This window comes from Canis aureus, chromosome 1 (genome assembly GCF_053574225.1).
Source record: "Canis aureus isolate CA01 chromosome 1, VMU_Caureus_v.1.0, whole genome shotgun sequence".
NCBI lineage: Eukaryota > Metazoa > Chordata > Mammalia > Carnivora > Canidae > Canis > Canis aureus.
Genome location: NC_135611.1, coordinates 106,507,877 through 106,525,446, shown reverse-complemented (window position 1 = coordinate 106,525,446; position 17,570 = coordinate 106,507,877). Strand labels below are relative to the sequence as shown.

At 46.7% G+C, this 17,570-nt stretch overlaps 1 protein-coding gene and 1 long non-coding RNA gene across 3 annotated transcripts in view; one reads left to right on the top strand and one right to left on the bottom strand.

Moving 5' to 3' along the window:
- Nucleotides 1–17,570, top strand: part of LOC144281130 (uncharacterized) — an 87,335-nt gene that overhangs the window by 38,822 nt on the left and 30,943 nt on the right. The window lies entirely within an intron of this gene.
- Nucleotides 4,601–13,215, bottom strand: KLK5 (kallikrein related peptidase 5). 2 transcript variants are annotated; one of them, XM_077843834.1, is made up of 6 exons: nt 13,058–13,215; nt 12,715–12,798; nt 10,564–10,828; nt 9,268–9,524; nt 9,008–9,141; nt 4,601–5,094 (listed from the first exon to the last, which is right to left on the bottom strand). In XM_077843834.1, the coding sequence occupies exons 2-6, from the start codon at nt 12,785–12,787 to the stop codon at nt 4,939–4,941; spliced, it is 885 nt and encodes a 294-aa protein (XP_077699960.1). In that variant the 5' UTR covers nt 12,788–12,798; nt 13,058–13,215; the 3' UTR covers nt 4,601–4,938. The 2 variants fall into 2 exon arrangements, with proteins under 2 accessions (XP_077699960.1, XP_077699971.1); XM_077843845.1 differs by having other exon boundaries at nt 12,715–12,792.

Genomic DNA, 17,570 nt, shown 5'->3' with positions numbered 1-17,570 from the left:
GCAGTGTCAAGCACACTGCTTCTCCTAAACTTTTCACTATAGCTTTGGCAGATGTTAGATCAGCATATTGCCTTTATTTATTTATTTTTAAAAACGTATACAGTTTTAAAAAAGATTTTATTCATTTATTCATGAAAGACACACAGAGAGAAGGAGAGACATAGGCAGAGGGAGAAGCAGGGTCCTCGCAAAGAGCTTGATGCAGGACTCGATCCTGGGACCTCAGGATCACACCCTGAGCCCAAGGCAGATGCTCAACTGCCGAGCCACCCAGGTGTCCCAGCATATTGCCTTTAAAATTGTTGAAGAAACTACCCAATGTCTATCTATGGTACTAATGAGAAGGGGACGTTTACAACTAACTATAAACAAAAATCTAGATGAAGCACACAGATATAATACTGAGCAAAACAAGTCAAACACAAGATAATTCTCTGTGTGATTTTATTTATATACATTTAATATATTTCCACAAATCGATATAAATACATTTAAAGTTATTCATACAAAGTTTATAAATGGACGAAACTGAAGGATGGTGATAAAAATCAGGAAAGTCACTACACTTGGCAGGGGCAGTGACTGTAGGGGAACCCCTAGAAGATCTTCTGGAAAGTTTGTCATATTCTGCTGCCCCATCTGGGTGCTGGTTACAAGACAGTCATCTGTTTTGTGAAAATTCATTGGGTTTATAATATTTATAATAAAGACTCATTTCTGTTTGTATATTATTCTTTACTGAAAAGTTAATTTAAAATATTGCTAAAAGACAGGATGCCTGCGTGGCTCAGCGGTTGAGCATCTGCCTTTGGCTCGGGGCATGGTCCAGGAGTCCCAGGATCAAGTTCCACATCGGGCTTCCTGCATAGAGCCTGCTTCTCCCTCTGCCTCTGTCTCTTCCTCTCTCTCTATGTCTTTCACGAGTGAATGAATAAAATCTTTAAAAAAATTGCTAAAAGGATGTCTATTACAGACACCCTTAGCTGTTTACCTACCATCCATTTTTCCCTTCTTTGATGAGAGAATCTTCATCTTATTCAGGGAGCAGTCCCTTTGGTCAAGCTTACAAGACTCAGGGGACTTTCTTTTTTTCCTTTTTTTTTTTTTTTTTAAAGATTTTATTTATTTATTTATTTATGAGCGATACAGAGAAAGGGAGAGACACAGGCAGAGGGAGAAGCAGGCTCCCTGTGGGGAACCCAATGCGGGACTCAGTCCCAGGACCTCGGGATCATGACCTGAGCCAAAGGCAGAGGCTCAACCACTGAGCCGCTCAGGCACCCCTCACAGGAATTTCTGATCTCAATCTCAGAAAATGAACCTTGATTGGTGCAAATCAACAATGTTAATCCATTTTCCTTGGCCTGTGATTAGTTTAGGAGAGAACATGTGGCCCAATTCTGACCAATAATAATGAAGGGAATTCTGCTGGGGCTGTTCCTGAGAAAGGGTCATCCTTCTCTAAAAGATATTCACTACAATCTTTAATCTTGAGGATGAGGAACCCACACTAAGGAGAACCAAGAGAAGCAGAGAGAAGTGAAACTGGAGCCCTGACATCCTTTGCCTGGAGCTTCCCTTACCTGTATTTCTTGGCATGCAAAGTGAAAACCTATTTGAAACAGTATTAATATTCTTGTGTTGCCAAAAGCAGATGGACTAACAGAGTCATTTTGGAAAATATACTTGATTGCCCCTCAGCTAGCATTCTGCTCTGTTCTAGATATTTTTCCCTTAATTTTCTAACTTTGAACTATCTCTACCACCTGTAATTGTGTCAGGGTTATTTGTCCCTATCTTAAACCACATTACCCATCTTGTACTTGCTTATAGAGAGCAGTTGGAGCTGGGCTAAGTCCACACCTATCACAGCATACTAGATGTTAATCCTAGATTGGTAACAGCTGACATGGAGAGATGAGAGATGAATCCTTGGGGAGGTCAATGACCCCAAACCTGGCACCCCAACCTTTGTAGAATGTCCCCCCAAATTGTTGTGAGGAGTTGTAAATTCCTGAGCACAAGGGAGGTAGTTATCCAACAAGCCATTTCTCATCCCCTCTTCCCTCTGGACAGAGACTGTACCCCGCAATAGAGATTGAAAGTGCCAGAAAATTTTTTCCAGCTTCTCTTGCAGCAACAGACATTAGGACTCTCTTCCATTGAGACCCAAAGAGAAGTCTGCAGAGGTGTGTGTGTGTGTGTGTGTGTGTGTGTGTGAAAGAAAAGGAGAGGGGGAGAGAAATGGGGGTTAGAGAGGGATTCTGGAGAAGGACTTTCTCTCCCTATGAAGAGATCTTTGCTAGGAGAAGGTCTCCTTCCTGCCTTTTATCATGTTTACATGAGGCTGTGATGGCTGGAACTGTGGCAGCCATCTTATACCTGCCAGGTTAAAGCCTGAAGAAAAAAATTGGACATATTTTCTTCCCCTTGCTAAAATGTAAGCTGAAAGAAGGAAGAGATTTTTAAATGTTTGTTAATTACTCTATCCCAAGTGATTAGACTATTACATGGCTTAGTATATCATCATTGAGTTCATGAAGGAATGCAGAGGGTGTTAGAGAAGAAAGATGGAAAGAATCTGGACCCTGAGTGACATCACACTGACCATGTAACTGTTCTCACTTTGAGTTTCTTTTTATGTGAAATACTAAAAGTCCTTATTATGTAAGTCACTTTTAATTTGGTGTTTTGTTACTTATGAAATTCCCTAATATAATTCCTTTTCTAGAATATTCCATTTCCGGGGCATCTGGCTGGCTCAGTCAATAGAGCATGCGACACTTGATCTTAGGGTTGTGACTTCAAGCCCCATATTGGGACTAGAACTTACTTAAAAAGAAAATGATCCATTTCCAAGGTATTTCCTGGAGTGACTTTCTGTGTCCACTCCTGACCACCAGGAATACATTATTTCAGGGGTTGAGCCCACATGTGAAGATCATTACATTGCAATCTTCCCATTTTATGGATGGAAAAACTGAGCTCCAGAAATAGCATGACTGTTTGAGAAATCTCTCTGTCCTGTTCCATTGACTCCCATGTGCATAGCCTTCTCGAGGGCAGTGCTTTGCTCACTGCTGCTGGTGAAGGGGTGATGGGGGGGATTCACGCTGTACTATGTGCCCTCCCCTCTCTGGCCATGGCTGATGTACCCAGAGTCAGCACCTGACCCACAGGCAGCCAACACCAGTAACTGGAACTAGTTATCAGGGTGAGGCTATGGTAGGCCACATGCCACCCAAATCTGAGAAGGAAGTAGAAGATGCCCTTTGGAGAAAATGAGAAGAGGGAGACATGAAAGAAAGATCACCGGAGGAAAGTGAACAAGATCCCACAGGCAGCTAGCTGCTCCTGGGCTGTCATCTGACTGTCCCAAGTCTTGGATATTCTTTTGATAACTGACCCTTCATTTTCTACTCTGGCCAATAAGAAGCTCCATTGATTGTGTCCTTCACAAACAGGTGAATGATCTTCTTACACAGGAATCAGATCATGTTGCCCTCTGGCTAAAAACATCCAAAGGCTTCCCAATCTCATAGGGAAAACCAAGAGGTTCCAGGTACATTGGTCCTCTTTCTGTTCTTGGGAAATGCCCAGCCTGTCCCCATATCAGAGCCTTTGCCTTGTCCTTCTGTCTGGAACACTGAACCCCCCCAAAATTCACTGGGCTAGCTACTTATCATTGTGTAGGACTCCGCCCAAATGCCACCTCCTCCCAGAGGCCCTTCATGTTAGTTTCTGCTAAAACAAATTATCACACTTGATATCTTAAAATAACATCAATTTACTCTCTTATTGTTCTGGAGGACGGAAGTCTGAAATGTCATGCTGGGCTAAAATAAAGACATAGACAGGCAGGGCTGAAGTCCTTCTGGAGGCTGGGAGGGAGAATCCATTCCTGTGCCTTTTCCAGCTCCTGGAGACCACCCACATTCCTTCCGCCCCTTCCTTCATCTTCAAAACCAGCTTAGCAGCATCTTCCAATCTCTCTCTCATGCTCATTGCTCACCCCCCCACCCCCACAACTTCTTCTTCTAAGGACCCTTGGAATTATAATGGTTTCACCTAGAAAATCCAGGATCATCTCTTCATCTCAAGATCCTTAATCACACCTGTGAAGTCTCATTGCCATATAAAGCCACAAATTCCCAGGTTCCGGGATTAGGCTGCAGACATCTTGTGGATGCAGGTGAGTTGTTATATCGCCCTCCTGCACCCTCCTTGACCATCCAATATAAATAGGTCCGCTCCTCCCAAAGGTCCTCTTTCCACTTGCTCTGTGCTCATTTTATTTACATCGCAAGTAATGTATTCATCTATCTCTTTACTGTCTGTCTTCCCCTAGGAGAAAAGGAGCTCTGTGAGGCAGGATATTGTTCTGTTTTGCCTGTTGTAGTATCTCAGCATCTGGAAACTTCCTGCCACAAAATACTCAATCAGTATTTGTGAAAAAAATGCAAAGCAGCCTGGATGGATTTCTGTTTCTTGCAACTGAAATAGTCCCAAAGAGCAAACATAGTGGTACAGAAGGGGAAAGTGACTTGTTCCTGGCTGCCTGGCCATTCAGTGAGTGGGGGACACCGCACACAGAGCCCACTTCTCCTCAGATGCTTTATTTCTGAGACCAAATTTGGGGAACAGCTGCAGGGCAAGGACAGCCTCTGGGTCTAAAGAATGAAGCATGGGGGACACTGAAGGGCAGCCCTCACCTTGGTCATTCTGGGAAACTGCCTCTAAGGCCTGACTGGAAAGACAGGGTAAGCCCAGGTTTGGGGAATGGGGAGACCGATTCCAGGAGACGAGGAGGGGCTGGAGAGATTAACAACCCCAACACCCTCAGTAAGGAGCAGGGTCTGGAGACAGTGTCACGGTCCCTTCAGGAGTGAGGGACCACAGATCGTGGGGCCACACCAGAATGCCAGGTCCCGGGATGCCTCATGAGTTCGACTGGATGGTGTCCTTGATCCACTTAGTGAATTGGCACAGGTTGGTGTAGACGCCGGGTCTGTTGGGCTGGGCACAGGGAAAGTCTCCCCAGGACACGAGGCCCTGTAGGGAGCCATTGCAGACCACAGGGCCACCTGAATCACCCTGCAGAGGAAAAAGGAGCCCATCCCCAGTGATGTGGGGAGGTGGAGGGAGGGAGACACACAGGGAAGAGACAGAGATGCAGAGGTGGAAAAAGTAGAGAGGTGAAGAGACACAAAGACAAGGAAGGAGACACAGATAAAACAGAGACACACAGAGAGGAATGTTAACATTTCCCTGTAAGTCCCACCTTTAGAAGTTCTGTTTGTCCTCTCCACCCAGTGCCATATCTTCTCTATGTGTCTCCCTCAGTGCATCTCCCTGTCCCTATTTGCTTTCTCTCTTTCAGCCTTTGAACACCATATTTTTCTGACTAAGCATGCTTGGCATGGCTTCCTTTCCCTTCCTCATCCTTTGGCTGCCCCTGACACCGGTCCATCTTGTACCTTTGCAGAGAGGCAGCTCTCTGCCCCTGAAGGATGAGGCTTTCCCATCTTGGGCACCACTGACATTGGGGCCAGATCATTCTTTGCTGTGGCGGCCATCTTGTGCCCTGTCAGATGTTCAGCAGCATCCTTGACCTCTATACATTAGATGCCAGTCACCCCCTTCATCCCCCAGGTAGAGCTGTGACAACCAAAACTATCACCAGGCATTATCATATGTCCCCTGGGGTGGGGGGACAGTTTGAGAACTGCTTCTTTGGGTTGCCTGTCCTCAACTCCCGCAAATCCTACAGTTACTCTCCTATAATACTACTCACCACTCTTTTTTTTTTTTTTTAAGATTTTATTTATTTACTCATGAGAGATGCAGAGACGTAGGTAGAGGGAGAAGCAGGCTCCTTGTGGGGAGCCTGATGTGGGACTCAATCCCAGGACCCCAGGATCAGGACAGGAGCCAAAGGCAGATGCCCAACCACAGAGCCACCCAGGCGTCCCTACTACTCACCACTCTTTACTGTGATTTCTTATGTATGTTTATACAAAATACTGGTATCAGTTATAAAGAAACCCAGAGCCTGGTTTCTTTCCCCAACAGCAGACACTGTTTCAAGGCAAAAGACCCAGGCGGCCTGAATCTCTAAATTTCAACTTTCTTGCAGCTTAATTCTTCTCATTATATTTTCTGTAATATCCTTGCAGAGTTTTCTTTGAGATGCAGTTAGTTAACTGCTCTGAGCTTGGCTCCTTGTCTGTAAAATAGAGCTAATAATAATCATGGCTAAGTGATGGACACCTTGGTGGCTCAGATGGTTGAGCATCTGCCTTTGACTCGGGTCATGATCTTCAGGTCCTGGAATGGAGCCCTGCATCAGGCTCCCTGTTCAGTGGGGAGTCTGCTCCCCACTCACCCCTTCTCATGTCTCTCTCTCTCTCTCAAATGAATAAATAAAATCTTAAAAAAACATAATGGCGGGCGGCCTGGGTGGCTCAGCGGTTTAGTGCCGCCTTCGACCCAGGGCGTGATCCTGGAGACCTGGGATCGAGGCCCACGTTGGGCTCCCTGTGTGGAGCCTGCTTCTCCCTCTGCCTGTCTCTCTCTCTCCCTCTCTCTCTCTCTGTGTGTCTCATGAATAAATAAATAAAATCTTAAAAAAAAAACCATAATGGCTAAGTGAGTTAATGAGCTGATGTGTGGGAACCACATAAAGCAGAGTCCCACATTATATTATCATAGGATTAGTGTTGTTACTACTTTTTGCTCTGAGTGGCCTCACCCTGACCACAAACTGGTATGAAAAGCCACTTGAGGTCTGCAAAATGAAAAACAAGGTGCTAAGCTTGGCTCCAGAAAAGCTAAGTGGTTTTAAATGCTGACATTTGAGGGGCGCCCGGTTGGCTCAGTCAGTGGACTGCATGACTCTCAATTGTAAATTCGAACCCCATGTTGGGGGTAGAGATTACTTAAAATAATCTTAAAAATACTGACATTTGAATTAGATATGCTTTCTTCTGATAAAAATCCCTCTGGCTCCTCCTCTATCCAGATATGTGTTTCCATATTAAGTGAGAACAGAGATGACGCTGGGAAGTTGCTGTAATTTTCAGGCTTGTAAAATCTGGGGAGAGGCACCTTTCCCCAGCCATCAGAAATGGACAGGAGTGCTCTCTAAGGCCCCAGCTTACTTACTAATTCCCAATATTACTGAAGTGTATGTACATCCTGCCAGCAGAAAGTGCCTTCCTTTACCTCCTTCTAGAACCCTTGAAAACCTGAATACAGGGAAGGGTTTTGATTCCTGCAACAGTTTAATTTTAAGTTCTGTCATCCTCAACAGATAGAGCTTCCATGAGGACGTAGAGGAGCTCTGTATTGGGAATTAACTGGCCCCTACCCATCTCTTCAGGCTCAACTCTTACTGCACCACTCCCCTTACTCCCCTAAACATTCTGTTTTTTTTCTGTCCTTTGGACCAGCCAAACTCCTTCCTGCAGTAGGGCCTTTGCACATGCTTTTCTTTTCCTTAATCTGTGCAAGGCTGGCTCCTTTGTGTCATTCAGTCTCTACCCACCTCTTTGAGGAGGCCCTTCCAACCACCCTTTTGAATATTGCCTCTCATCACTCACTATCATAAAACTATGTTTTATTGTCTACATAGCTCTTATATTCTCTGAAATTATCCTATTATGCATTTTATTCACCATTGGGTTTTTAAAAATCATTTTATTTTTTATTTTATTTTAAGTATTCTCCATACCCAGTGTGGGACTTGAACTCACAACCCCGAGATCAAGAGTCATGCACTCTTCCAATTGAGCCAGCCAGGCACCCCTGACAATTTTTTTTTTTTTTTTACCATTTTTGCCCTGCCAGCCGTTCCAACGAGTTTGCAATCAAGTCTCTGTATTAAACATTCTTTTTTCAAATACCTAGCAAAGGTTTTTATTTTCCTTCCTCAAGACAGTGTATTAGCATTTGTCAGAAAACTTTCATACTGTAGGCTTTGTGATGACAAGATACTTAACTGCCATCTGCTTGAAATTTACTAAAATAGGGATGCCTGGGTGGTTTAGCAGTTGAGCATCTGCCTTCGGCTCAGGGCGTGATCCCGGAGCCCCGGGATCGAGTGCCGCATCAGGCTCCTTGCATGGAGCCTGCTTCTCCCTCTGCCTGTGTTTCTGCCTCTCTCTCTCTCTCTCTCTCTCTCTCTGTGTGTGTGTGTGTGTCTCATAAATAAATAAATAAATAAATAAATAAATAAATAAATAAATAAATAAATTCTTAAAAAAAAAGAAATTTGCTAAAATAAATAGACCAAACTGTGATGTCTATTACATGAAGAGTGCCTCCTTAGCGGTGATATCTGTATACAGTGCACAACCTGCCCAACCATATAAAGCAGACTTGATTTCTCCCTCTAGACCAGTGCTGTCTAGTATGGTAGCCACTAGTCACATGGGGCTGTTGAGCACTTGAAACAAGGCTAGCCCAAATTGAGATATGCCGTCATGTGATGCACACTTCCACAGACTTACTATTAAAAAAAAAGAATGTAAAATATTTCATTTATAATTGTTTTATATTGACTACATTTTGAAATCAAACTACTTAGGATACATGGAGTTAAATAGAATTTGTTATTAAAACAGCTAACTTTACCTGTTTCTTTTTTTTTTTTAATTTTTATTTATTTATTTATGATAGTCACAGAGAGAGAGAGAGGCAGAGACACAGGCAGAGGGAGAAGCAGGCTCCATGCACCGGGAGCCCGACATGGGATTCGATCCCGGGTCTCCAGGATCGCGCCCTGGGCCAAAGGCAGGCGCCATACCGCTGCACCACCCAGGGATCCCTACCTGTTTCTTTTTCGCTTTTTAAAATGTAGCTACCAGAAAATTTAAAATGACATGTATGATTCATGTTGTATTTCTATGGGACAGGGCTGAGTTCTCAGCACTTAGCAAGGTTTCGGGTTACACAGTTGGTGCTCAGTGTGAATCTGCTGAAGGAATGCAGAAGTCCTGAGCCTTACCTGGCAGGAATCTCTGCCCGCCTCGTCGCCAGCACAGAACATAGTGGAATCTATCTGTCTGGGATAGGCCTTTCTGCACCGGTCGTCACTTAGCACAGTGATGTTCAAGCACTGGAGGACCTTGGGGAATTGTACTGTCAGAAACACACAAAGCAGGGCCACTGTGAGCAACAGAGAAGGATGGGGAGAGGCAGTGCTCAGAGGCAGAGAGGGGGAGAAGGCAGACATGGGTGGGCATCAAGAGGGACCTGGACTCTCACCGTTGGGGCTGTTGGTTGTTCCCCAACCAGATACCATGCAGCTGGTCCCAGCAGATGGACACTTTGAGGAGATGTTGATGGGCTTAACTCTCTGAGTCTCACGGATCTTTCTGTTCAGTTTGATGAGCATGAGGTCATTAGAGTGGCCAGGATGGGAATAGCCAGGATGGGGGATGGATTTGATCCCTTTGAACAACTGTTGCCCAGCTTCATAAACAGGTGACAGGGAATGGTGGCCGAGACGGATTCTGAAAAATCTAAAGAAGATGGTGCAGATTTACCTGATTCCTATGCTCATATCCAGTGCCGAGCACATCTCAAATCTAGTTTCAACCCCAATTCCACCCCATCCAATCCCCAACCTGAATCCTTTCCCCACACAGAAACCACCACATCCATATTCCCAAACTTTTTTTTCTAAAGATTTTATTTATTTATTCATGAGAATACACAGAGAGGAGAGAGAGAAGCAGAGACACAGGCAGAGGGAAAAGCAGGCTCCACGCAGGGAGCCCGCAGGGAGTCTCCAGGATCACACCCCGGGCTGAAGGCAGCGCTAAACGGCTGAGCCACCGGCGCTGCCCTGTGTTCCCAAACTTTGATCTAACCACCTCAACCTCAAATCCATCCACCTCCAACCCCTCATAACTCTAATTCCAACCCCATCCTCAATCCTACATCCATTCCTGCCTCCAGCCCTATTTCATCCCAATTCATTTCCTCCCATCTCCAATTCTCCTAATGGCATCTCCTTTCCAAATCATCAGCACGTGCATGCCCAGCCCCAAATCCAACCCATTCCCATCCCTGAACCTCACTCTAATTTTTCACCCACCCTCAAACCATCAACACACCAATTCCCAACTCCAAATATAGCCATCTCTAGTCCCATCGGTAAGGCTAACCCTAACCTCATCTTCAACCCCACAGCTATTTCCAATCCCAACACCATTTTCATCTCCACCCTACTCCACCCCAAACTAAAGCCACTCTGAATCACATCTCCATTCCAAACCACTCAACATATGTACCCCTCACCCCAAATCCAATGCATCTCTAACTCCCACCCGCTACCACAATTCTCTCCCCAGCCTAACCCCAGCACACCCAATCCACCCCAACTCCATTCTTAATCTCAGGCTAACTGTACCCATTTCTCATCCGTGCTGCCTCCTCCCCCCAGGTCCTTCCTCCAGGCCCCTCCCCCCAGGCCTCCTCCCCTCCAGGCCCCCTGTCCTCCAGAGCCCCCCACCCCGCCCCTGCCATGTGCAGCCCTGCTCTTGTAGCCCCACTCACGGTTTCCGGCAGTGGGCCGCTGTGAGCAGCCACTGAGGATTCACCAGCACGGCCCCACAGTAGAGCTTGTTGGGCCCCAGCAACAGCGCACCCTGCCACGGCTGGGCATTTTTCTCGCAGTCGGTTCCATTCACGATGCGACTGCTGCTCCCCTCGTCTGCCCTGGTGTCCTCCTGGTCCCCAGCTCCAATGTCCCGGGTGCTTTCAGAGGGGCCAGTGTCAGAGGGGTTGTCGCAGGAGGTAACATCATTTGCAAGAACAGGCTCTGGGGGCAGAAAGCGGGCTGGGCTCGGAATCGAGGCGGAGCCTGGGCTCAGTGGGTGGGTCTTAGATCCAAGAGGTAGGACCCGGCAGAAGTCTGACCTCCAGAAGGGCTCCTATATTGAGGGGAATAGGGCTGGAGCTTTAGGGGTGGAGTCTGGAGTTGGAGGGTGAAGCCTTTGAGGATTGTTAAGGCTTAGAACTCAGGAAAAGATCTGGTCCAGGATCAGGTGGTTTACAGGATTCGGCTGCACCTCAAGGTTCCTGGGAGTGGCTAGAGCTCAGTGGACGAGGCCTAGGAGGGGAAAGTAGGACAATCCCAGGGGCGGAGCCAAGGCTCAGGGGGTGGAGCCTGGGTTGGCCAGGAGACCAGAGCTTTCATGGTGGGACCTCTCAGCTCAAGAAGTGGGGTCAGGCCTCAGTGAATGAGGTCAGGGTTGGAGGGGGTAGTTGGAGAGGCCAGGGTCACATGGGGAGATTGAGTCTATCAAGAGCCCTGACTTCGGGCAAGGAGGTAGGGGTTGGGTTCTGGAGCTGCAGATGGGGAGAGCCATGGAGGAGGGGGCCTGGCTTGCGGGAGGTGGGGGCGGCAGCCCAAGCGGACCCTGACTGTGGATAGTCTGGGCTAGCGGTGCGGGTGAGGAAAGAGGGCCAAGTCAGAGCCCGTGGGTGGAAGGAGAGTTGGGGGAACAGAAGCAGAAAAGTGCTCAGCTAGAGGGGCCCGGTGGTGGTGGCAACAGAGAGCAGAACTGATTTTTTGGAATTCTCAAACACAAATGTACCTCCTGGATCCTCCTAGCAATACCCTCCCCTCTACAGACGGACACAGATACCCTACTCCATCACCAGTCCCCCATAGTCTGTCTACTGATTCATATTCTTGCCAATGACCCAGAGATGCCAGGCGCTGGCACTGCCTTCACACTTTCCGCACATACTCCAGGAAACACGCACACAACTACTATCACAGATAAGCACACACACAGTTGCATGAGAGACACACATCGTCTCCCCCGGGGTAGCTACAGGCACAGCTCCATCTCATGGTGCACACGCTTGCTGTGTGCACACAGTTGGTGGCAGCCTCACAAGATCTCATGCAGGCACGCAGTGTCTCAGTAACATGTACGCATGTATGCATATACGTAGAGACCACCACATGCACTTCTGCGTGCAGGCACACTGGCATGGCGACAATATTATACTAAGTAAACCCCACATGGCAGAGTGCAAATGACCTGGCATCATACACCTTCACAGAATCACTGCCTCATAGTGACAGCCACTTCAGCACACCCAATCCCTTAAGGCAGGGATGGAAACTCCACCCACACAGCAGCACCACCACACAGACAGTCCCCTATAAACATGCAGTCACAATCACCGGTACATAGAACCTCAAGAGGTCACACAGCTCAGATAGAGCCACACGTAGTCTCGCACTCAGCCACAATCACACAACGGTAAACCGTTACCTGCAAGCACCTAGCCATACATTTTCACGGTAACAAGCACTTCTGTTACATGCAATCTGGTGACACAGGGACAGTCATGCACAGCCACACACATAGTGTGCATTTGTCCACACTGATATTGAGCCACACATGATCTTAAGTGCACACACACCCAGTCACACAATCACACACACAGCCTCCAAGGTAGTACATCTGTTACGGGCAGTCCCTTGATATGAGGAAAGTCAGCCCCCGCCTTCGTCACCCCCCCCCCAACAGTGACAGGCACCCAGCCACACACACTGCCTGAACATGAATACGGACACCAACTCATAGTCACCCAGTCCTGGAGCCATACCCAATCACACAGAGTCCCCCAGTCACCCACAGCCCCATGCATAGTTAACCGACAGGCACATACAGGGGTTCTGGTTACCTGTCACCCCCAGAATCAGGGCTGTAATCAGGGCACTGACCATCCACATCCAGGGGTGTCCTGCTGTAGCCATGGCCACTGTACCTTATGGAGAGGACAGAGGGCAGGGAGGTGCAGGTGATTCTGGGAGCCCTTACCCCACCTCCCTTCCTTTTCTGCCCCATTTCCCAGCTCAGGCAGGAACTACAGGGACACTGACCCCCAACCCAGAGACTATATAGACTTCAGAGGAGCAGACATCCAGCCCCCTCCATTGGGTAAGGAAGGAGGATAAAAAGAGGGAGTAGGGGTGCATCCAAGACACAGACACCTCTCCCTCCCTGTCCTCTTCCCCAAGCCTCACCTGCTATGTCCCCCAAGTAGGGGGTGGGGAACCCGCTCCCAGCTCAGCCACAGACTTCTCAGGCCTGTGCCGTCCTGCAGCCACCTCCTCCTCAGCTCCCGGCACTCAGCCTGGGTTATAACCACCCACTGATCCCCGGGGCGCATTCCCAGGTAGTGAGGTGCCCTGCCAGGCCTCAGTAATCACTCCTCCTGCCTCCCCCCACCTCCACCCCAAGAGCACCCCCCCCACCCAGTCCCGAAGGCCAATCCCTGCTTCCCTGGCCCAGGCAGCTGAATGGGGAGGGGTCTCCGCAGGGCTGGCCTATCCTGCCCTGAATCCTCTGCCCCTTAGCCTCGAGCTCGCACTTCTCACCAGTTCTGGGTGCTCTTCTAGGTACTTAGGATTTTTCTTTATTTTCTGTGTGTTCTTCACTCATTCTCCCTCTCTCTGACTCGCCTTATCATCTTCACAACTTTGTCTCTGTTTTTTCAAGCATTTACAGGCTTCCTTCTCTGTTTTTGCTTTCCTCTGAATCTTTCCAAGCCTCTCTCGACATAAAGCACCCACCAAGTATCTCCTCACCCTCTGCCTTAGGATTGCTATCTCTTTCCCTGTGTCTCAACCCCGTCTATTTCTGTCCCTCACTTTCTATTTTCCTGTGTCTCTAACCCTTGCCTTTATCTGTGTCTCTTGATTCTCTCTCTCTTTCTAATGATTCTGAGTGGTGCATATGCCAAACACACCTTAGAATTCTGGTCTTATTTTTCTTTACTTCCTTCTGCTTTTTTCTTTTTTACAGCATTGAAGTGGAATCAAGGTGCAAAAAACTGCAGATTTACTGTGTAGGACTTGATGAGTTCTGACATGCATATGCCTGACCATCACCACCGATAGTGAGCATATCCATCGCTCCCTTTATGTGTCTATGATTCTCCAGCTGTGTCTCTCTATACCTCAGGGTCTTTCTTGTGTTTTTCCTTCTCTGTTACCTCTCTTTCCTTTGTGACTCTATCTTTCTCAATATCCCTCTGTCTCTGCCTCTGCACCTGCACAATTCTATCCTTCTGTCCCTCCCCCTACCCCTTGTCACCGGATCCAAGTATCTGTATCTCTGCATGTTTGTGTCCCTCTGTCTCCTTGCCTTGCATTTGGGGTAGAGAAGACTTGAGCCACATGGCCCAAGGGATCCTTCATCTCTCCTCCTGCCCTTCACCTTGAGGCTAGGACCACAGGGCAGAAAGGGGCAGGCATCCAGTCCAGGGGCCCCCTGCAGAGGGCTTGGTTGGGCTGGTGCAGCCAGGCGTGGGTGACAGGGTTGGGCCAGGCCACCTGTTGATGGGGAAAGAGGCCAAGAGGCCAGGATAGGGGGTGGGTGGCTCCTAGTCCTTTAGGAAATGGGGCACTGGGTGGGGATCCCAAAAGGTGGCTTCTCTCTCACCAGTCCTGAGCCATCTGGAGCTGCCTCTCCTGACCTCTTCATTCCAGTTATTCTTTCTATCTGGCCCTGACTCTCTGAATCCATTTCGAGCTGTGTCACCAAATTCCTGACCCAATGGGTTGTAAGAGCCAAATACTCAACACCTATCTACTGGGCACCCACTATGTGCCAGACTGAGGTCCACCTGTGAACAAAATGGACAAGGACTCCCAGAGATCCTGCCATCCTTGTGGAACTCACATTCCTTGAGGGCAGAACTGAGCTGTATTGCTCACTTCTGTTAAGCTGGCACCTGTTGAACAGAGGTTTTAGAGCCCTTGAGGCTGGTTTCAGTGTGTGTGGGGGGGGACTGTTCTGAGGTTTATTTTGAGTAATGCAATTCATATCGAACACTGAAGTGTGACAAATCCAGCAACCCACTTTTTAATCTTTCTGGCTTACAACCTTTTTCATTCTAGACATGCCTCTCTATTCTAGATAGGTCTTTACAATAATGTTTGGTCTCATTTACAAACTAAGTTAATTAAGTGTGTTCAAACATTTTAAACTATATTTTTAGGGCACCTAGGTAGCTTGGTGGGTGAAGCATCTGCCTCTGCCTCAGGGCATGTCCCAGGGTCCTGGGATGGAGCCTCGCATTAGGCTCTCTATCTCTGTTGCTATCTCTTTCTCTCAAATAAATAAACAAAATCTTAAAAAAATAAACTACATTTTTAAAAAAGATTTTATTTATTTATTCATGAGAGACATGGGGTGGGGGGCAGAGACATAGGCAGAAGGAGAAGCAGGCTCCATGCAGGGAGCCCAATATGGGACTCGATCTGGGACTCAAGGATCAGGCCCTGGCCAGAAGGCAGGTGCTAAACTGCTGAGCCACCCAGGCATCCCTAAACTACATTTTTAAAACCAACACATTCAATCTCTTCTGGGAGCCCTTCAATTTTTAAACAAACCTCCCAGAACATTTAGGAAAATGTATACATCTAGGTATAGTACACTTGTAAATATGATCGACATGATAGTCTTTCAAGTATCCAGCACTGGATATAAATTTGGTATGACTCCAACTTCAAAATCACAGACAAATGACTCATTTCAAGCTGTAGTCAGAATATCGTCCCTATAACAGGTAAAATTCTTAGACATACAAGCAGCTTAACATGTAGAGATTCTGCTTCAAGAGAAGATTCACGTGAAGCCGTTTAAAAAAAAAGATTTTAAGGAGAATTTTAATTTTTAAAATTTTAAAGAAGATTTTATTTATTTATTTATGAGAGACACAGAGAGAGGCAGAGACATAGGCAGATGGAGAAGCAGACTTCCTGCTGAACAGGGAGGCTGACTCCTGGTTCAGATTCCAGGACCCTGAGATCTTGACCTGAGCTGAAGGCAGACACTTAACCAACTGAGCCCCACAGGTACCCCTCATGTTAAGACTTTAAACACATCTATGCTCAGCTTGAGAACGTACCAGAATTGAGAGAACGCTAACCCTACAGCAGAGCATTCAAGGAACTGAAACTCTGGCACCAAAGCCCAGGAATTCAAATTCCAGCTTGGCCACCTACTCTCTCTGAAACTTTGGGCAAATCATGGAGCCTCTCTGTGTCTCTGTTTCCCTGTCTGTAGCATTGGAACAATAAAGATACTTAGTTCATAGGTTTGCTATGAAGATTAAATGAATTAATATATAAAGCCCTTAGACCAGCACCTGGCATACACTAAGTTAAGTGTTTGTTATTCATAGTATCCATTAAAGAAGATAATGCTCTCTTAATTAACTCAAGTTGATTTTGCTCTGGACATTCATTGACTGGTTCCTCCAGGTGACTCTGGTGCATTTCATGGCCCTATTAATCATCCACAACTTTGAAGGGACTGGTCAAGGTGGACCCAGTCCATTCACGTGACTTAATATTTCCACATACACATAAAAATCAGCCACTCCCTGCCATCACGTGATTTGATCAACTTTCACCTTGTTTTGGTTCTTAAGACATGTGTGCTTTATCCAAATCTGAAGACCTTTGCAATGGAGGAAGTTGGTTCTTTTTTTTTTTTAATTATTTTTTTTATTGGAGTTCAATTTGCCAACATACAGCAAAACATCCAGTGCTCATCCCACCAAGTGCCCCCCTCAGTGCCCATCACCCAGTCACCCCAACCCCCCGTCCACCTCCCCTTCCACTACCCCTTGTTTGTTTCCCAGAGTTAGAAATCTCTCATGTTCTGTCTCCCTCTCTGATATTTCCCACTCATTTTCTCTCCTTTCCCCTTTATTCCCTTTCACTATTTTTTATATTCCCCAAATGAATGAGACCATATAATGTTTGTCCTTTTCCAATTGACTTATTTCACTCAACATAATACCCTCCAGTTCCATCCACATCGAAGCAAATGGTGGGTATTTGTTGTTTCTAATGGCTGAGGAATATTCCATTGTATACATATACCACATCTTCTTTATCTTTAAAGATATCTTCTTTATCTTCTTTATTCATCTTTCGATGGACACCGAGGCTCCTTACACAAGTTTGACTATTGTGGACATTGCTGCTATAAACATGGGGGTGCAGGTGTCCTGCCATTTCACTGCATCTGCATCTTTGGGGTAAATCCCCAGCAGTGCAATTGCTGGGTCGTAGGGCAGATTATTTTTAACTCTTTGAGGAACCTCCACACAGTTTTCCAGAGTGGCTGCACCAGTTCACATTCCCACCAAGAGTGCAAGAGGGTTCCCCTTTCTCCACATCCTCTCCAACATTTGTTGTCTCCTGTCTTGTTAACTTTCCCCATTCTCACTGGTGTGAGGTGGTATCTCATTGTGGTTTTGATTTGTTTTTCCCTGATGGCAAGTGATGCGGAGCAATTTCTCATGTGCGTGTTGGCCATGTCTATGTCTTCTTTGGTGAAATTTCTGTTCATTTATTTTGCCCATTTCATGATTGGATTGTTTGTTTCTTTGCTGTTGAGTTTAAGAAGTTCTTTATAGATTTGGATACTAGCCCTTTATCTGTCATTTGCAAAAAAAAAAAAAATTTCTCTTGCTGTGCAGAAGCTTTTTATCTTGATGAAGTCCCAATAACTTGGTTC